At 39.0% G+C, this 21,791-nt stretch overlaps 2 protein-coding genes and 1 long non-coding RNA gene across 3 annotated transcripts; 2 read left to right on the top strand and 1 right to left on the bottom strand.

The window, feature by feature from the left end:
* Positions 1-10,132: 10,132 nt before the first annotated feature.
* Positions 10,133-14,578, top strand: LOC134210748 (ATP-dependent RNA helicase DHX8). Its single transcript, XM_062686995.1, has 4 exons — positions 10,133-10,324; positions 10,388-12,717; positions 12,992-14,145; positions 14,245-14,578. The coding sequence occupies exons 1-4, from the start codon at positions 10,231-10,233 to the stop codon at positions 14,465-14,467; spliced, it is 3,801 nt and encodes a 1,266-aa protein (XP_062542979.1). The 5' UTR covers positions 10,133-10,230; the 3' UTR covers positions 14,468-14,578.
* On the bottom strand, positions 14,475-16,105 carry LOC134210749 (mitochondrial ribonuclease P protein 1 homolog). Its single transcript, XM_062686996.1, has 2 exons — positions 15,415-16,105; positions 14,475-15,258 (listed from the first exon to the last, which is right to left on the bottom strand). Exons 1-2 carry the CDS (start codon positions 15,963-15,965, stop codon positions 14,580-14,582), a joined length of 1,230 nt encoding a protein of 409 aa, XP_062542980.1. The 5' UTR covers positions 15,966-16,105; the 3' UTR covers positions 14,475-14,579.
* Positions 16,106-19,274: 3,169 nt separating this feature from the next.
* On the top strand, positions 19,275-20,711 carry LOC134215029 (uncharacterized). The gene is made up of 3 exons (XR_009980003.1): positions 19,275-19,666; positions 20,276-20,369; positions 20,445-20,711. It is a non-coding gene; the product is annotated as an uncharacterized LOC134215029 (long non-coding RNA).
* The last annotated feature ends 1,080 nt before the right edge of the window (positions 20,712-21,791 follow it).

The raw sequence follows: 21,791 nt of genomic DNA on the forward strand, positions 1-21,791 counted from the left end.
AATAATACCGGCATCACTTGAACTTTTTGCTTGCTTCTTATGGATGCAAAAAGTAAACAAGTCGAATTGGAACCGCTTTTGACGGTTCGATTGGAAACAAGATGGCGTCTTCGCCGATCTCTTATTGTAGTATTTCTATGCGAAGCGGCCATGTTTTTGATGCCAGCATCAAAATCATCGATTAATTTAACACGAAGACGTAACTATAGTCATCGAAATCCTCCCATTAAAAATATGTTTCAAATATCGTAATATTTTGGCGAAGTAGAGCGCTTGGTGCCGATCGAAATATAAACATTTATTAAAGGCATCAATATTCTTTTTCAAACACACCATGCATTCACACTTTCGCACAAGTTCTCGAAAAATGGTGAAAAATATTTACGTCCATTTGGAAAAAATCAGTTCGTAATAATGGTTTGTTTACAAAATAGAATTGTCAGTGGGAAACCCAATTTCAATAGAACAATGGGAAACTCAAAGATGTTGGCTATTGTCAAACGTAGTGGGTAGGATTGGGGGTGCCAGATACCTGGATTTAGCAAATTTACAATCTCCACACCAGCGCTGTTATTCGCTTTGACGCAGCCGCGCTGTTGCCATCTAGCGGCGACGAACGTGTGCGTGAAATCACTGTTTTTCAACATGGTGAAGTTTAGGAAGTATATTTTAAAATGCTTTTAAAATGTTATTAACAGGGATATGTTGAAAACTTTTAAATACGTATACGAGCTCCATCGCAAAGTGTAGGAAACGAATCCTGGGAGTAACGGTTCAAGTCAGTCACACAGGACTGCAGTCAACCAATCAAAGCGACAGCTATATTCATTTCTGCCAAATCCACATCAACCACAGCCACGGCAGCGAGCCCTCACAAGCCATTCTGAGCCCTGTCTGATCCGCATCAATATACAATCAGCGGAGTTCAATCTTTCACACTTAAAATAAATCGCCGAATTCGGTAAAATTTTACCGAAATCTCAACAGCAGAACTGTTCGGTAAATAATTTTACTGATTTTCGGTGATTTTGACAGTTGAGCAATGGAAAAAAATACAAAAAATCTGTAAAAAAAATTACCGAACAGTTCAGCTGTTGAGATTTCGGTAAAATTTACCGAATACTGTAAAATGAGTTAAGTGTGTTGCCACTCAGCTCAGGGCAACCCGCACCACCCACAGCCATGTATACTCTGCCAATCCATTGTAAAACAATCTTTCAATAAATATGTTTAAGTTTTTTTTGTATATTTTCTTTTGAACAAACACTATCGTGAATTATCTGTATTTGGCGCATATAAATCTACCATGTATCCTAAAGTATTTTACATCATATAGTAAAATAAATCAGACTGAATTACATAATGATATCCACGCAAAAATCCATTATCCTTTACTTGGAAATATAGTCGATCGAAGAGGACTTTCACGTAAAATGTATGTAATCATACCATGTACCATAAAATGAGTTGACGTTTGACATATTTTGCTTCATGTTAACATCCTGTAGCATTTACGTGAAAAGTGGTGTGGAAAAAATCCATGCATGTTTTCACGTAAACCTTACGATGATTATTTTTTGGATGCACTCAAAATAATCAACACATTAATAGTACGTGAAAAATCACGTAGCCACTAAATTTCACTCCCCCACTCAATTTACCTGATGACTATGAAAAGTAAGGAGTGTAACATGAACCTTGACTAGAACTTTTTGAAATTAACCAAAATAAACGATATGATTTACGTGAATTTCACTTCACTGAAGCATAAGCTGAGAGAGAACCTCATTCAGCTTAATGTTTACATGTCAAAACTTTTCATATGTCAAAACTTTTCACCACATCATTGCTGTGTATGAATTCATTATTTTTACTAATTCTAAACAGCATAAATTAATTGTTCATCGAGATTCATAAGGTATGTATTGCTTATACAGATGCCCATGTTATTTTTGTTGCGATAATTGTACTCATCTAGTTTCATAAAATACGTTGTAGGAAAATATCGCTAGAGCATGGACGGACATTTTCCAGCTGCAACTCAACAAATGCACATCATCAACTGCCATGTGTACAATTTCCATACACTCCTCGTCCTCGCATTCGCCAGCATCGTGCTCATATTCATCCAAAATACAACATCTCGTTTCTTCAGGATCAATTTCCTTTGCTTCATACGGCGGCCGAATATAAGAATCATCACAAACTACCCAACAAACATTCACTAGTTTAACTAACATCAGTGTGATGATTCAGTTCAGCACTGTGTTGAATTATGTTTGTACTATTTCTTATCACAACTTCTATTCAGGCGTTGTTCACACAATTTTGGAGAAGTTATACAGCTACAACATCTTATTTTGAAAAACAACTTTATTACCTGATTCGTTAGACCTTTAATAAGCATTTTACTTAGCCTTAAATCAGCTACATGTAAATTCTTCGAAAATAATAACGCATTGAGAGTAACATGATCAAGATCTTAATTAAACGTATTGCAATTGCTATTTTCATATAATCATTTTAAAATTTTCCTAAATCGGGTCTCGAACTGCTGACATTTGATCATCCGTCGGTAACGTTGCCATTCGCGCCATCCTTGATTTGTAAGTTATGTTTTACTCAATGCAAAACATAAATAATCGTATGGCTGAATATGAATCATAATTGGACTCTTAGGCTCTGTCTCATTTCCCGAATTAAATTTAATTTTACTTAAAACTGACAGTTCAAAAATTAAAAAATCACCCGGCCATAAGAATGGCTGCGTGCTACCCAGCAAATCCAATAATACTTGTGACACATATATGATACCAATATCACTGTACCGCATAAAATCATATGTCTGTCACCCAGAATCACGCTGGTATCACGATAGCACGATGATTTCCGTACCCTGCCCTGCGACCGTTGTATTGTACGAAACAGAACATAATTTGTTGTTTTGAAATGTCAAATACGCCGTTTGACATATGAAATAAAAACAAACATTTGCAAGCTGATTGAGTAAAATTCGTTTTTCTGCAATTCCGGATGATATTTTTCACAACATCGTCAAAATAATTATTCGTAAGCCCATTAGGCCGTTATAAATATTTTATTGAAATTATGTCCTACTGGTCTCCGAATAGTCAAGAGGGGGATAATAAAAAGAAATATTAAAATGCAAAAAAATCAAAAACTCCTTGGATTTGTTAAAGAATGTTTTGAAAATCCTCAAAATTTATGGAATTTTAATTTGTTGCCCCTCAAAATACGATTTTTGGTCAAAAAACCGAAGGGGGAGACATAATTGTTTTAAATATTTGTATCGGCTGCTACAATTACGCGCTGAAGATGTCTTCCTATTGATTTTGCCAGTTCTTGGGTTGTTTCCGGGAAAGATCTACCGTCACTTTTGCATGATATTCAATGGTTTGAGTTAACTGTATCGTGTGATTTCGGACATTTTGTTCAAGGATCCCATGGGTTTTAATTGGAATGATGTCTAAGGATTGGAAAGGATGCGGGCTCTTTGATTTGCCATTAGTCAGAATCTACTTTTTTAGATGGAAAGAATGTTTTGAACCGTTGTTTTGGACAAATTCAAAATTGGATCTGTAGTGTTTGGAGAGGGAGAGAGGAGAGGAGAGGAGGATCTCATGGTGGTAAAAGTGGAGTGCAGAAATAAACGGTAGTCAGCGCGAAGTAAATAACTGTTTGAAAAACCCGGAATTCCGTGTCCGAATAAACCTGTTAGGGGTCGTATACTAATTACGTAAGCACTTTGGGGGGGGAGGGGGGTCTACCATTTTCTTACGTTCCACATAAATAAAAAGTTATTTGTATGGGAAAAATCTTACATGGGGGTAGGGAGGTTGTAAAACCCAGAAAAAATGCTTACGTGATTATTATACGGTCCCTTACATGATCTATGACACAATTGAACAATGCTGGCTTTATCCTTCAAAATGCTCAAAAGAATTAAACGATCAGTGCCGTTTGCACTGAAGTCACCCCAAACCATAGAATAGAATGAATAACGTCCGCAGAAATAATTGCCTTGCGGAATATTTGCAGGAACTCGCATATTTCTGCTAAAATACCTATACAAAGAATTGGAAAATAATGACGTGTTCACATCGATGAATGAACTGCTGACGCGAATTCACAATTTATTCAAAAAATATGGATAAATATTGTGCAATACTCATAAAAACTATAGTAACAGTTTATGATTTCTATATAGGGGGAATGACGGCTTTGGCAGGTTTTGTTCTATTATTGTCAGGGGGGTTTTTTATGACTGATTATGCTCAAATTTGGCCTAAATATTCTTTGCATATCAAAGAATATTGTGGCCAAACTTCATAAAATTTGGTCATCAAAAACCCCCCTGCCAATAATAGAAGAAAACCTGCCAAAGCCGTCTTTTCCCCTATTTTGATGAAAAATATAGTTTTGGAAAGCTGTAGAATCAGTTTCAAAACAAGCTGACAAATAGATACAACGGTGGAAAGAAAAAATGTGTGTCATCTTGTCACTGTACGCGTACAGCATGATACGAAAATCATTGTGCGGAAATCATATGTCTGTCGATAGTATAAAAGACATCGATCAAGAATGATTCGATATGTGTCAAAAGTAATCCTGCTCATCCAGCAGGGTTATTCGATAATTATTGAACTGTCACTTCTAAGTTTAATTTGAGTTTAATTATCCAATTGAGACAGACCCTTAATCAACAAGTCAATCTGTCAAACTACAGTTTGTTAATAACTGTACAAGATTTTTATTTCAACCATGTTTTCTCCCACTGTGTGATAGATCCGGTAAAGGTGAAATCCAATGGTTAAGGCCAGTATCGACTTAAAAAGTAGAAAGGTTACGGAATTTTGTTCAATATTACCAAGAGGAATTTTGACAACTGATCTGCATGGAGCAAATTGTCAACTTTACTTACGGAATAATCGAGCAGAATATTTTTCCGAAAGTAAAGTGACAGCTCCCATTACTTTGCGTGGGAACCTTACAAATGCCAATTTTGTTTTTTTGTCCTTTTCATGTGGATACTGCTGTAAGAATTTTGTTTCGATTCTTTAGTTTTCCGATTCAGTGAACGGAATTTAACATGTGATCGAGATAGAAAAAGAAATTTCTTTTGAATACGATACCAACCTTTAAGAAGGACAACGGTTAAGAAGGATGTCTAATGCTCGCTTATTAATCTACTATTCAAACTCAATTCAACCACCCTTTTAGAGCATCACATCATAGTCGAACAGAGAATTTTGAAAATCATTAGTTCAGCACATTGATGAACTTTCCCAATGTGCTGAAATGTGATAATACTAAAACGTTAGTTCGACCTCAAATAAATGTGGTAAACAAATAAATAGGCCAAGTCGAATATTAGTTGGATCAAATGCTGAGATCACAGATAAACAGACGTCTCACTTAGAACAAATTGCAATCAAAATCATCGTCACGAAAACATTGTCGCCCAAGGCTAAAATCCCGGTGAGTGGCCAAGCGGCAACCAGATGGCGGTAGTGTGCAAACGTCAAACACAAGCAAAATCGATGAAAGCGCCATCGGTGGCCGATTGACCACCTACAAAAAAGTTAAATAAACCGTTAAAAAGGTGTACGATGGAACATATGTTGAGTGAGACGTCTGTTTCTCTGTGCTGAGATGAAATCTGTCTAGCGAATTATTCAGCATCCATTTTATTCAGCTATGACGATTACATATAAACAATAATTCGACTTAGATGCTTATTTGTAGCTTGTCGTTGTTTGTTGGGTATTATTCATGATGTAATGATTAATTCGAATGTGAGAATGATTTTATTTAATACATAAATATAAATGCAAATCATAAATATTTCTGTTTGATTTTTTATTAAATAAAAACAAAACAAATGTTAATTATTCACGTTATTCATGCTTCCCATGTAACCCATTAAAAAGTCACGTAGACTTCATCTTGAATGCCTGTGACAGCCGATCGAGTGGTACTGAGTTCCTTCACCATTGAATCACTTATCTCCCGCATAGTTCTGGACTATTACATTGCCGTCTCCTATATAATTCAAAACCATTCCAAACAATACTTGTACAATAGAACGAATCATCTATCGCAACAATACATCTACACTACCCCAGATTGTTTCGACAATACGATAAATGGTATTTCACCAAATTACAATATATGGAAAGGGCGGTTAAGTTATGTTACAATAAAAAATCGGTCATTTTCTCGAACAAATTTTTCCACATATTATACAACATAATGTTGCGATAACATCCACTTTAGGAGATTCGAACAATAAGTCTTATTTTTAAGTTATAATCGGAGCATATCAGGAGAATTTGTGCAGCGGTACCCCTTGCGTTTAATTATTGCTTTAGATTTTTATTTTCAATTTCTTCCAATGTCATTTATAAAAACTTACAGATTGTTTTCACATCCTGTATATTAACGGTATAATTCAACTATGTACATAAAAATGAATTTCTGTCTGTCTGACCCTCGTGCTTATAGACTCGGAACCGATCGGCATGAAAACTTGTATGCACCAGGTATTTGGGACTGGGGAAGATTCTTGAGATAGTCCGAGACCTGAGTTCGAGTCATTTTGATTCACTGAAATTTAAGCAAACGTATAAGATATTAAAACTTTAAATGCAAATCACAACAAATGCTTACAATTGGTCTTCGTGCACCCGAAGGAATAAAATAGACCCATCTCGCGGTTCCCAGCTTTTTACTCTGCAACTTCTATCCCTACCAGGGGATGACCGGGTAACCAACCCCAGTGGAAACTATAGTCGTACGCTGACAGGCAAGGGGGGGGGTTTGGGTTTTGCTCCTCTCCGGTTTGCAAATCTGATCGAGTCTGTTCTCCATGTTAGAAGCGGCTCACAACAGCGTCCGTTTTCCCATGTTAGGGACGGCTGATCATTGTCCGAGTGCCAGCGAGGGACTCTAAGCAAAATTGTGCACCATGGTACACAGGAAATTTAGGCGGAATGGCCCTCCAAAAATTTAGGGGGTTGGGGTCAAGTCGTGCAAGCCAGCCTTGAATAAAAAACAAGCAACGAATAATTAGCAATAAAATAATAAGTACAGATCAATCAAACTTACCATTATTAATTTTATCCGGTTTGAATATTAATCACAATTACAACGCACTTTGCTAATTAATGCTTACACGGGTTATTTTTTTGAATTAAACTTGTGTTTTATCAAACTTGTGTTTTTCAAGGCGGTGCACGGAATGAAAAAATGTCAACATTTTTTTATTGACGGAGTATATGCAATTATTCATCAACTGTTCTCTGAAATTTAACCATATGTATTGGTGTGCATATGATGTAGTTCATAATCCAATACTGAAAAGCAAATATTGTCTTAATGTAAATGAACAGCAACGTTTATGTTAACGGTGTGTATTAAAATGAGTTTATAATTAGTACTTTATACAAAATGGTTTTTTTCTATGCGGGCTGTTACGTGAAAAGTGCTGTGGAAAAAATCCACGTAGGTTTTCACGTAGACATGACGTGAAGATTATTTTGCGTGTACATATTCGGAAGCTTATTTTAATTATTTGAATATTTGCTCATTACCGTCATTACCAATTATTTAAATATTAGCTAATTACCGTCTGTTGTTATTGTATGAAAATAAACATCATGTGTTTTGTTTACTATTTGTTTTGATTAAATCTGAAAATTGTTTTCGATTTACATCTTTGACCATGCACACCAAAATTTCATATCTTGTTCCAGCAAAACGATTTGCTGGTTCTAGATCAGCAATAAATGTGTTTGCTGAAATCCAGCAAAAACAGCAAAAGTCATGTTATTGCTGGAAATCCAGCAATCGTGTTTATCTGTCAAACTGAAGTCATACATCAGAGATAAAAATACGCGTAAAGACGCTGCCGCCATACTCGCTCTGTTCCCGCTGCTTTTCTCTAATTTAAACATTTAAAAAGGATTGGAACGCTGAACTACGGCTTTTTTTAAAACATCCACTATCGCGAGAGATTATATCGTTTGATTTAGTGATTATTATTTGTATTTTCTTGAAAGTATTTTAAATAAAAAGTGATGTTAATGAGTGAACCAAAATTATCAATTATTTCCTATGACATTAATCAACAGCAGATCAAGTAAAAATCTAATAGGACATTTATTGCTTGATTACAATAGCTGATATATGTCATGAGAAGTTATCTCATTTTCATTATTATTAATTCATTTTCTACTCTACATTTTCTTTTTATTCATTTTCTACTGATATAATATGAGTAATAATAAAAATAAATTGCTGGAAATACAGCAAATTATTTTGTTTCTGGTTTTACTGACCGTCCAGCAAACTGTTAGCGACATTGCTGAAAATACAGTAATGTATCTGTCATTTTTATGATTTTTATGTTTGCTGGAAGAACAGCAAAATAAATTTTGCTGGATGGATTGCTGGTTTTACAGCTCGGCAAAATCCAGCAAAATTTTGCTGGATTCCAGCGAAAAAAAATTGGTGTGTGGAAATTATGTTATTTGATGATAAAATATAATAAACTTATGAATTGGAGTGAATCGGTAGGTGAAATTAAACGCTACACTAAATCATTTCGTAACTTGTTCTCCCGCTCCGAATCAAACAAAAGATATTATTATTATTTATACTGTGGTGAGCATCACAATTGAAAAGGTCCGGGGATGCAAATCGAACAACATTCAATAGTGAAATTGAAATAAAATAGGGTAAAATGCCCAATAATGGACCCCCTAGTAGCGGAATTTTGCTCTTCCTGTCATAAGGCTTAGAAATTTTCAACATATTAACTCTGCTTGATATCTAACAACAAGCTCTGCATCCCCTCTTCACGATACATACATAAAACACCCAAATACACGACGTTATTCGTTGAAATTAACATTTTAAAGTCTAACTGAATTCGCCCTATAGTAGACCCCCTGGGGGTCCATAATAGGAAATTGCTTCCCTATAGTCGACACTTCATTTGATTTTCATGTCCCGTTTCGGGACGTTCTTCTTCCCCATTATGGACCCCCCAAAATATTCCTATAATGGACACTCTCGTGTTTATTTTTTATAGAATTGTAAAAAATCATCTAATTTGACTTTCCATAGCATTTCCAATGCATGTAATCAAATCATACGACTGTAAGGTAGGTTCTCCCGATAGAATTTCATAGCAAAATGTTGACATTGTGCAGTAATAATGCAAAAATAGCTGGAGGGTCCACTATAGGTTGGGGGTCCACTATTGGTCACGTTACCCTAAATTGTGTACAGAAAAAAATGTTTTAGGCTCGACTGCGCTGCCGAACGGCTTAAACTCACCACCGTTAATCTTGCTCTGTAATGATATTGCAGTTTGCGTTGAGTTCGCCAAATGCACGAAGTTGCAGCAAACATGCAAAAGATCTTGTATACAGTGTTGCTGGCTATTTTATCTTTTAAGAAGATTATGTTATAACTAAAGTCGAGCCGGTGACAAGCGGTGATGTCAATAGCCTGATTAAAGTCGTTATGATTTGTCATTCTATTTAAGCAAAATATAATGAGCTCTTACTCCACATTTAAGATATTGTGATAGAAAGTTATTTTTTTACAGGACAGTATCATAAAACTAATAAATAAAGTGCCAATGTTCGACATACTTCCCCTGAAAAGTAAGTAAAATATGATAGCACCACTGCTCTGATGTACACATCAAGCTAAAACTAACGTGAATCCAATGAATAACACGCCTAAAACAGACGAATCAGTATGAATTTTGACAGCTCGTTCCTGTGCAAGTTGCTTGCAGGTTGTCTGTAATGCTAATTTTATTTGCAAATCGCAATAATAATGCTGTCCAATGAGCAGCTCGAAGTAGCTTGAAGTTGTTCCCATCCCTCTCATGTTTATTTGTTGACAAAAAAGAGCGAGCAGGACGGGAACAACTTCGAGCTGCTCATTGGACAGCACTAATATGATTAATATTTTTGTACTTTGTGAGTGTACCACCTTCACCGTTTCTGAAGGGAGTTCAATAATGAGAAAAATCCCGGAATCAAACTGCATGCCAGACACTTTTCCTCTCTCTGTCTGCTGTCAACCTATTTCAGAAAGTAAACAATTGCATGTCAAAAACGAATGTCGTTTGTGCGTTTTCCTGTTTAATTTTGCTAAAACTCTTAATTTTCTAGCTTTTCCGCTTAAAAAATGGATGAGCTAGAACAACTGGAACACCTTTCTTTGGTGTCGAAGATATGCACGGAGCTGGAAAACCATTTGGGATTGAACGACAAGGATTTGGGTACGTATCTTGATTCTGCGTTACTCAACTTACAAACATCGCAAATTGATTTACATTTTTTAGCTGAATTCATTATCGATTTGGCGGAGAAAAATCCCTCTCTTGAAGCGTTCAAACGGGTCCTAGCCGAGAATGGTGCAGAGTTTGCAGAATCGTTCACATCCAATCTGCTCCGAATCATCCAGTTGATGAAGCCTGCCAAGGGAAAAGGCGGCGGCGGTGCTGTGGATTTCGAGGACGATGACCGAGTGGGTGGATTGGCTGTGAAATTTCCGGGTTTGGCCATTCCGAACTCTAAGAAAGGATACGAATCGGACGCGGGGGAGGACGATGAGGATGAAAAACTGGATAAGACTAAAGTAGGAGGTTCGAAGAATGAAGTCGACGACATGTTCGCTGAGTTGGAAAGTATGGCTCCGTCTACATCATCTGGCAAGGGTGAACACAAGAAGTCTCGCGAGCAACAGGAGGTTGAGAATATGTTCGCAGAGCTGGAAAATTTGGCACCATCATCGTCCAAAGATGAACGAGATGAAAAGCGAAGGGACCGGAGGAGTCGCTCGAAGGATAGGAAGCGAAGTAGGTCAAGGGACAGAAAAAGGAGTAAATCAAAGGATAGAAAGAGGAGCCGATCGAGGGATAGAAAAAGAAGTAGGTCAAGAGATCGAAGGAGAAGTCGATCTCGTGATCGTGATCGGAGAAGACGATCGAGTTCCCGGCACAGATCCAGATCAAGGGATCGAGAACGGAGACATAGGAGCAAAAGTCGGGATCGTGAAAGAGATCGGCGACATAGACGAAGTCGTAGTAGATCGCGGGATCGACATCGAAGACATAGGAGTGGTTCCCGGGACTTCGAGCGCCGACCGCCGCCAATGCCAGAAGAACCAGAGCCGGGAAAAATCTACGATGGAAGGGTAGTCAATATAGTGGCGTTTGGATGTTTCGTTCAGTTGACCAGCTTCCGGAGAAAAAAGGAAGGTTTGGTTCATATTTCGCAGCTATCGTCGGAAGGTAGAGTGAATAGCGTAACGGACGTTGTCAATCGTGGCGATAACGTGAAAGTGAAAGTAATTTCGATCGCAGGGCAGAAAATATCGCTCTGTATGAAGGACGCAGATCAGCAAACTGGGCAAGACTTGAATCCTCTGTCGCACGCTCATTTGCAGGAAAATAGTGATCTGGCTAATAGAAACCCGGATCGACCGATGAATGTTCCGTCTATGCTCAATTTGCAAGACAACGTGGAATCTATAGAGGAGACATCGAGAAAGAAAGTGACTCGCATATCCAGTCCGGAGCGATGGGAGATCAAGCAAATGATCTCGTCGGGAGTAATTGATCGCAGTGAAATGCCTGATTTCGATGAGGAGACCGGTTTGCTTCCGAAGGATGAAGACAGCGAGGCGGATATTGAAATTGAAATAGTTGAAGATGAGCCTCCATTCTTGCAAGGACATGGTAGAGCACTTCATGATTTATCGCCCGTTAGGATTGTAAAAAATCCAGATGGTTCTTTGGCGCAAGCCGCTATGATGCAATCTGCTTTGGCTAAGGAGCGTCGCGAGCAAAAAATGCTTCAGCGGGAGCAGGAGATGGACTCGGTTCCGGCGAATATGAATAAGAATTGGATTGATCCACTGCCGGAGGAAGACACTCGTTCATTGGCAGCAAATGTTCGAGGCGTTGGAATGACCATGCAAGATGTGCCGGAGTGGAAGAAGGCGATTATCGGTGGAAAGAAATCCTCTTATGGTAAAAAGACGGACATGAGTCTGGTGGAACAACGCCAATCGCTGCCAATCTACAAGTTGAGAGATGATCTGATCAGAGCCGTAACGGATAATCAAATTTTGATTGTTATCGGAGAGACTGGTTCGGGGAAAACTACGCAGATTACGCAATATCTTGCGGAATGTGGCTTCATTGCCAGGGGGAAGATTGGGTGTACTCAACCGCGTCGTGTGGCTGCCATGTCGGTGGCCAAACGTGTTGCCGAAGAATATGGTTGCCGTTTGGGGCAGGAAGTCGGTTATACGATCCGTTTTGAGGACTGCACCAGTCAGGAAACTGTAATAAAATACATGACAGACGGTATGTTGCTTCGTGAGTGTCTTGTGGATTTGGATCTGAAATCGTACTCGGTTATTATGCTGGATGAGGCGCACGAAAGGACAATCCACACAGATGTGCTGTTCGGACTGCTGAAACAAGCCGTGCAAAGACGACCGGAGCTGAAACTGATAGTGACCTCGGCCACGCTGGATGCCGTCAAGTTTTCGCAGTATTTCTTTGAGGCTCCCATTTTTACCATACCCGGTCGGACGTTCCCGGTGGAGATGCTGTACACTAAGGAGCCCGAGACGGACTATTTGGATGCATCGTTGATAACGGTATGTTTTGAAAAGTTTTGTACATTTTTTATATTCGTCATTTAAATATTTAATCCACCTAAATAATAAACGTTTCCCTTGTCATAAGACGAGTTAATAAAATCCCATTGAATTCCACCACTAAATTGTATCTTGACAGATACGTATTTCGACCTCAACAGTAAGGCCGTCTTCAGTGTCTCGTACTTGACTCGACTTGTCTTATGACAAGTGAAGACATTCCACTAAAAAGCTCAAAATAATTTTCTTATCAATAAACGTTTTCTTTTTTTAGGTCATGCAAATCCACTTACGTGAACCCCCCGGCGACATTCTGCTCTTCCTCACCGGTCAGGAAGAAATTGACACTGCCTGCGAAATTCTGTACGAGCGGATGAAATCTCTCGGCCCGGACGTTCCTGAACTGATTATCCTCCCTGTTTATTCGGCTCTGCCCTCGGAAATGCAAACTCGTATTTTCGATCCGGCTCCACCCGGTAGCCGAAAGGTGGTCATAGCTACGAACATCGCAGAGACTTCACTCACCATCGACGGTATCTACTACGTGGTTGATCCAGGCTTCGTCAAACAGAAGGTATACAACTCGAAAACAGGGATGGATTCCCTGGTTGTTACACCGATTTCTCAAGCAGCCGCCAAACAGAGAGCCGGTCGTGCCGGGCGAACTGGGCCGGGTAAAGCATATCGTTTGTACACGGAACGAGCCTACCGAGATGAAATGCTCCCAACTCCAGTACCGGAAATCCAACGAACTAATCTTGCAACTACGGTTCTCCAGCTGAAAACGATGGGAATTAACGATTTACTACATTTTGACTTCATGGATGCCCCACCAGTTGAATCACTGGTGATGGCCTTGGAGCAACTTCATTCCCTATCGGCACTGGACAACGAAGGTCTGCTCACACGGTTGGGTCGTCGAATGGCCGAATTCCCTCTTGAACCTAATCTGTCTAAAATGTTAATCATGTCCGTGGCGTTGCAATGTTCCGATGAAATCCTCACAATCGTTTCTATGCTGTCTGTGCAGAACGTTTTCTACCGACCGAAGGATAAGCAAGCTCTAGCCGACCAGAAGAAAGCCAAATTTAATCAAATCGAGGGCGACCATTTGACGTTGCTGGCGGTGTATAACAGCTGGAAGAATAACAAATTCTCCAACGCGTGGTGCTACGAAAATTTCGTTCAGATAAGAACGCTCAAACGGGCCCAGGATGTCCGAAAACAACTGTTGGGCATTATGGATAGACACAAGTTAGATGTGGTCTCCGCCGGAAAGAACACCGTTCGAGTGCAGAAGACTATTTGTTCTGGATTCTTCCGGAATGCTGCCAAAAAGGATCCGCAGGAAGGGTATCGTACGTTGGTTGATTCGCAGGTGGTTTACATCCATCCCTCGAGTGCGCTGTTCAATCGACAACCTGAGTGGTAAGTTATAGAAACACGTGGAAAAGACTATTCAGACTCTTAGCATAATCATAGACTACAAACGTAAGCTCTTTTTAATACCAATTTTTCCTTCCACAGGGTTGTCTACCACGAATTGGTCCAAACCACGAAGGAGTACATGCGGGAAGTGACAACGATCGATCCCAAGTGGCTGGTAGAGTTTGCACCGGCTTTCTTCCGCTTCTCAGATCCTACGAAGTTGAGCAAGTTCAAGAAAAACCAACGTCTGGAACCGCTGTACAACAAATACGAAGAACCCAACGCGTGGCGTATCAGCCGAACCCGAAGGAGACGAAACTAAGCAAAAATTCGTTCTGTTTATTACTTTATTCTAGTGTTCTCTTACATCAATTAAGCATCCTAAATACATTAGGACTAAACAGTATCACCCCCAATGCAGATGCACTGGTAACTCATCGCTTTTTGTAGCTCCGATCCGAAAAACTGCCCATGCTATATTTGAACTTCCCCATCAGTTTCCGCTCTTTGAGTCGCGTCTGCAGCTCCAACTGCTGCTCGTCCATCGGCACAATTTTTCGCTTCGGAACGTACTGCAGTGCCTTCTCGAAATCATTCGACGTTTTCAGCTCCAGCAATATCTGCAGCATCTGGTCGATGGTCAACGATTTACCACTCTTGAATTGAAAGTACCGATCCAGCGGCAGCCGTGCCATTCTCAAGCCCTGTTTTTTGGCCTTTCCCAGTGACACTGCCTCCTGGGACGACTTGTCCACCATGGCACCCACGATGTAGATATCGTCCGGATTGAACTCCTCCAGATCGTTCTTACAGTGGGGCGTCAAATATACCAACCGTTCTTTGGGAAACAAGTCCAGATAGCTCTTATCTGTTATATTGAAAGGGAATGATGGGTCGCGAATTTGCACCAAATTTTTCTGCAGGTTTATCATGGTCGTTTTCTGATAATTTACATTGCAGTGATGCACATTGAATGGTTCGTTATGCGCACGATTTAAAGCAAAGCAAAGCGTCAGCTGTTTGGCCGTGTTGCTCATCTCTTTTTCGTTCATGTACTCATCGTAGGAACAATCTATCACGAGATTTTGCCCGAACTGCATCGCTTGAACCAATCTGCAAATAAACATGGGAAATTCAAATCATAGTTCGATTGGTAATACATGTCTAACTGCAAGGTTGAAAGCAATATATTTCACGCTTCCAGAAAGTTGCCGTTTTAATCAAAAATTTTATCTAGCTGATAGCAAAAGCTCTGCTTCAATTTTTTACCTATTATTATTCCAATGATCCATGGTTGAATCGTACACCCGTAGGAACATCGTATTGTGAAACAGCCCATAGATGATGTGATCGTTCTCTGCATTGGCCAGTATTTGTTCTTCCTTTCGCTTAGCGATGTCTATCCGCTTCTGCTCCTTTTTAATACGCTCATTCTCTTTGGCCATCTCAATGTTCCACAGGTACAGATAATAGTGGCGACGCTGGTTTCGTGATTGCAGTGTTAACAAATGCTCCCAATTTTTCTCTTTTATCTTTGCCGGTGTAGGTACTTTCCGTCCCTCCTGCCGCATTACTTCCATCTCTAGTTCGAGGATCTTACGCTTCTTTTCCACGTCAATCGGCGGTTCGAGGCTGTCGCTTTCCGGTTCTCCGTTGGCTATCGGGCGTATTTCTTGATTCTTTGGTAGATTTGCGTAACTTCGGCGGCACAGCATGATTGCTCCATTATTTTTATTATTTGTATATCGTGCCTGGACAGCATTTAGAAGTCTCATAGATAAATTTAATGTACTTTTTGCTCCCACTAAAGCCCGCATCATGTTTTTTTTGTTCTTTGAAACAAACCTAGAGTTTAAATTACTTAATAAAAGATTTTTCCACTAAATTTTTTCAACACTCAACTCTCACACCGTAGTCCGTAACCGCGTTGTATTCGTCGCGATTGACCCGAGACAGGACTGACGTTTAGTGATAAATAAAAAATAGAGTGAAACATTTGTAATGCGGTTCCACCGTTCTTCGATCAATGCCCTTCAGGAACACATCCATAAAGACATTTTAAGGAGAATTGGAGAAGTGTGAAAGATGGTGGCCAAAGACCATAATCGTAATCGTATTCAAGCTATGATATAGCGAATTGGAGAGCATCTACGCTTAGAGGGAGGATGCAGAGTCTATTATATATAGAGTTAAGGTGCCGTCAGACGTTGCAAGCAAATCACTCGCAACGAGCATTTTGCTCGCAGAAAGTGACAACTGTCAAAAATTTGCCTGTCTGACTACACTGAAAGTGATTGCATGCAAACAAATTACAACTCGTAAGCAAACGCTCGTTTGCAATGTGTGACTGCTAAGCGTTAAAAATTTTCAACTCGCAGAAACGAAATTGCGCTTGCTAGTGCAGCACTAGCAAATTTTTCGCTCGCAAAAGTGATAACGTTTTCAGGTGGCAGAGTTGCACTGCAAAAATAGGAATGAAATTAAATTTTGTGGCCGAAAAACAAGTTTTTCGTTTTTGTTTATATTTGCATGAGAGTAAATCTGTCATTTGCTTAAAGTAAAAAACTGCTACGTGTGACTGCAATTGCGAGTGCTCTCAGAAATCATTCGCTCGCACGAGTGATTTGCTTGCAACGTCTGACGGAGCCTTTACGCAAAGAGTGGAGCCAAATCTACCTATTGAACTGTCAAACCGTCTACCTATCGAGCAAAGTAAACAAATGCTTGTTGGTAAGGCGGAAGTCAGTACATTCAAAGTTAATTGCCTATATGCCGGGTATTAAGCCACCCGGAGTGGAAATTAATTACTATGTCTGAAACTTGATTATGCATATGTACAACATGTGATAGATTTAGTTCGGAAAAGGTATTGGAGGGTGACCGCCCCTTCGGTGGGGTTTGATCCCACGACCCCAGTTCGCATGACAGGTGCTTTCCCTACTAAGCTACGAAGGACCTCCGTCGTCCACCGCAGCTTAGCGGGTACTGGATGAAACCAAATTCCCAGCACCAGGTACCAGCCGATCTCTCGCAATACATTTTCAGAACTAACTCTCTCAAATGTATTTTTGTACACAATGTCAACCAAGTAGGATGAGTATTTAATATTGTCCGGCTCCTACACACTTGCTTCATCAGCAACGGCGCTCAATGAAGTAGGGTTGTGTGAGGTTGTGCCAGTTTGGTCGTCAGATCCCAACACGACCACACAAGCGAAGAGAGATCGCCACTCGAGATCAGTACATTCAAAGTTAATTGCCTATATGCCGGGTATTAAGCCACCCGGAGTGGAAATTAATTACTATGTCTGAAACTTGATTATGCATATACATTTTCAGAACTAACTCTCTCAAATGTATTTAGTACACAATGTCAACCAAGTAGGATGAGTATTTAATATTGTCCGGCTCCTACCCGGCATATAGGCAATTAACTTTGAATGTACTGATCTCGACGATCCCAGTTCGCTTGTGTGGTCGCTGGGATCTGACGACCAAACTGGCACCTCCGTCACACAACCCTACTCCATTGAGCGCTGTTGCTGACGAAGCAAGCGTGTAGGAGCCGGACAATATTAAATACTCATCCTACTTGGTTGACATTGTGTACAAAAATACATTTGAGAGAGTTAGTTCTGAAAATGTATTGCGAGAGATCGGCTGGTACCTGGTGCTGGGAATTTGGTTTCATCCAGTACCCGCTAAGCTGCGGTGGACGACGGAGGTCCTTCGTAGCTTAGTAGGGAAAGCACCTGTCATGCGAACTGGGGTCGTGGGATCAAACCCCACCGAAGGGGCGGTTACCCTCCAATACCTTTTCCGAACTAAATCTATCACATGTTGTACATATGCATAATCAAGTTTCAAACATAGTAAGGCGGAAGTATTGTTATCGCCTAATGATTATTATGGCGAATTAAAACGCATGAATTGAAATGTATTAGATTTGTTCTAGAAACAGCTTCAAAAAACTTTAATACACCCCCCAATAAAGTAGCAACAAGAAACTCACGTGTTTGCACTCTGTGGGTGACTTGATTATCGAATTAAAAAGCTTTAGCAGTGAACACTCCCGTGAAGTCACTTTAAGGGTTGAACAAAAATGAAAGTTGCAAACAGAATAACAAGAAGATCGTTCAGAATAAGTGTAAGAAGATCCTCTTTGCGCAACTCTATATAATAGACTCTGGAAGGATGGGGTTACCCAAAGTGTGACAATCCATACAAAATGTTCAGATGCTTCATACAAAAAGTGTGACAAAAGGGGGAGGGGGAGGTTGGAAATGGCCAATTTTTGCGTTACGTAATTAATGGATCTTCCCTTGTGTAAAATAATCCCGGATAAAAATTTACAGTAACTTGTATGACAACCCATTGAAACGAGACAAGTAACGCAAACCAACACCATCAACAGGTAGCGGAAACCTTCACCTACCTATTGGTGGTGTTGCTTTGCGTGGAAGAGCTATCAGATTCGACAAATCGTCATTTGAATCTTTGCTTACAAAAGCAGATAAGTCGTTTTGAAAACTTTGTCTTGACTTATTGTAAAACGTTCATCTTTATTGTACTTACATTAAAATAACAATATATTTAAATGTTAGCAGTACATTTTATTATATTTTTATTGTTCGCTTATGTTTAGTATTGCTCATCCAAAAACTAAACAAATTATAAAAGTATTCGGTTTGGATGATCTGGAGATTCGTTTAATGTAATTGAATTAATATAATTGGAATATTTCATGGATTTATTATATTGATGAAATAACAATTGAAAACAATAAAATTACAATAGCTTTGCTTATTAAATGAATAAAAATGTTATTCCGATTCTCAAGTAATATATTTTCATATTGCAGGTCTAGAAATGTAATGCAATAAAAATTTGAATTGGGTCCTACAGCCCTACCTCGTTTATGGTTGCAAACGATAGTGCATCGGTCAAGAATACTTGAACCGATGTTATAAAAAATCTGGGAAAAGTCTAAATCAGTAAAAATATTTTTTTTATGTTTAATACATTTTGAGGGAAATATTGGCCTGTGCAACATTTCAGAACGAATCAACCATCAGCCCAAAACGTCAGGCCCATATATTAACTGTCAAAGGTTGAGTCAAGTGCCCTGCGGTGTTTTGCTAGTGCGTTTGAACCCTTACGTCAAACAAGACCGAAAATGTCGAGGAAGCATTTTTCATCTATCTTCAAATCTTAAATTAAACAATGTTCCTTTCAATTTTTGAGTCAAAATAAAAACTGACGCGTTCAGGATGATTAACTTCATCGTTCCCTGAAATAAAATCGAATATCGGTTCTTCATTTTAGGACCCAATTCAAAAAAATGAAATTGAAAACAAAAAAACTTTTGCTCATTATTTTACTCGGATTAATTTTAGCGTGTACAGTTTTGTTTTTAATTAGTGAAGAGATGAAAATAATGAAACTGTATGGTGCAGAAAGTGTTCTTTCATTACAGTTTCTGGTGCTGGGCAACGGTAGATCACTATGGCTTCTGTACCGTGGTAAGTATCTTAACTATTAGCCTATTAGAGCGCGTTAGAGCATCATTACTGGGCGCGAGTATTTTGATCACCCTTTGATGTACATAATGGACGCAGTGGTTCATCCCGAACAAAAAATAAATATTTCTGCCTTTCTCGTACAACTAAGTTGTACCGAAAGGCTATCATTTCACTCCGAAACCGAACTTTTTATAGAAGCCTCTGAGACCCATAGTATTATATATCAATCGACTCATCTCGACAAGCTGAGCACATGTCTGTCTGTCCGTGTGTATGTATGTGTGTATGTGTGTGTGTATGTGTGTGCACAAAAGCTATAAAAAACATTAGACAACTTTTTGTATAGTAATTCTTAACCGATTTTCTCGCAACAAGTTTCATTCGACAGGGTACAAAGCCTTGTTGATCACTATTGAATTTTATAACGATTGGTCATTGCGTTTCAAAGTTATGAATAAAATGGTACATCGGACCATATAAACCCCATATAAGGTTGGTGTCTTAACTAAATGCGAGAAAGGCACCACCAACGCTAGGTGGATTAATCTGGGTTTTTTATCATAATACCTGATGATATACCTGGTAACATGTATCCTTGTTCCTTTACAGAAATAAAGCTTATGATGATGTTCACTGATTCAAGATCGTTCAGTGGCTATCATTGGCCAATCTCACCAACGGGATATAATAAGAACTGATGCAGGTAATTTTTTCTTTTCTTCTCGACGTACTTTTTCTAATAAAACTAACATTCTTTTATAATTTACATTTTTCACAGGTTTATAGCTATATGTACTTGTGTGTTCAATAATATCTTCGATCCACCCATGCAAGGGAAAATAAGTCATAGGAGATACATCAAATTCCCTTCTCTAGTAGCAGCAGTTCGGCGTGTTTGGCGAGTATAGCGGGCTGCGTCATTGCCGACTTTCAGCGTTTATGCACCCGTGGCCAAGTAACAGCAAAGCGAGGTAAAATGAGTGTAAATTAAGTTTGAACTGAATTAAAATAAAATTAAAAATAAAATAATTTGTAAAACAATTAATTGTATTGTATTTTTATTGTAATGTTGGAATATAATGTATTCTAACTCCTGTTGTATTTCTATTGTAAAACAATAGAAACAGTAATTTAAAACACAATGTTTTCTATTCTTTTGTTGCTCGAAATCATCCCATTGAAGAACCGTAAAATCAATTGTTTTGCTCAGAATTTTATATGGAAAATTTTCGATTTTTTATACATAACAACCCCCTTTTTTATTGTAAAAGTCCCATTTACCATTCATTTTATAGTGGAAAACCATTATTTCTCATGTGATTTTATTGTCGAAATTCCATTATATTCAATGGTAAAAACTACACGGTTAGAAAAAAGTACCTAATATTAGGTACTTTTCACTCAAATCGGGGGTTCAGTGTGGGAACCCAAAATTAAGTAATGTTTTCTTGAAATGCGGGCCAGGGGATACGGACTGGCGAAAGGGTTTTGGTTTCAGTGGGTCGGGTGATCTCATCCCCACACTACCTGAGTTAACCTCCTCAGGTGTCTGTTTGCAGATTTCCGTTTACCCTCGCCGAAGAAAAAAAAGAGGAAGGAAAGAAATTCTTCATTTCGCAGCCTGAATTCCGCAATGCAACTTGGTACAACAAAGTTGACTATGAGAAGATGTTAAGCTAATCAATCGATTTGATTGAAAACCTCAGTGATTTTTTCAAAACCAACAACTACAATAGGTTGTTCATTTGATGCTACTTGAATTTATCAGAACGATTAGATTCGACTTGTAATGTTAATACTTACTTGGATGCCTGGTTGGCTACAGCGGTAATACACCTATGCTTGACGTATGTAGAACTCCATAATCATCGGTCTTGGGCGATGTTCCTCCAGTTTCCCCGAAAGTTTAGAACCCCAGGTCCGGTTCCACCGTATGTAGTCAGCGTGCTCGTTGGGTTCTACGAAATTGTCTGTTTCTATCTGGTTCTGTGTTGAATATTGTTTTCACCATTCTTCCGACATTCGCACTAAGTGATCAGCCCACTGAAGTCTGTCATATATTGCCGTACTTGATACAGCTCGTGATTTATGCGTCTGCCTCATACACCATCTTATATTTTCCCAC

This window comes from Armigeres subalbatus, chromosome 2 (genome assembly GCF_024139115.2).
Source record: "Armigeres subalbatus isolate Guangzhou_Male chromosome 2, GZ_Asu_2, whole genome shotgun sequence".
Taxonomy (NCBI): Eukaryota; Metazoa; Arthropoda; class Insecta; order Diptera; family Culicidae; genus Armigeres; species Armigeres subalbatus.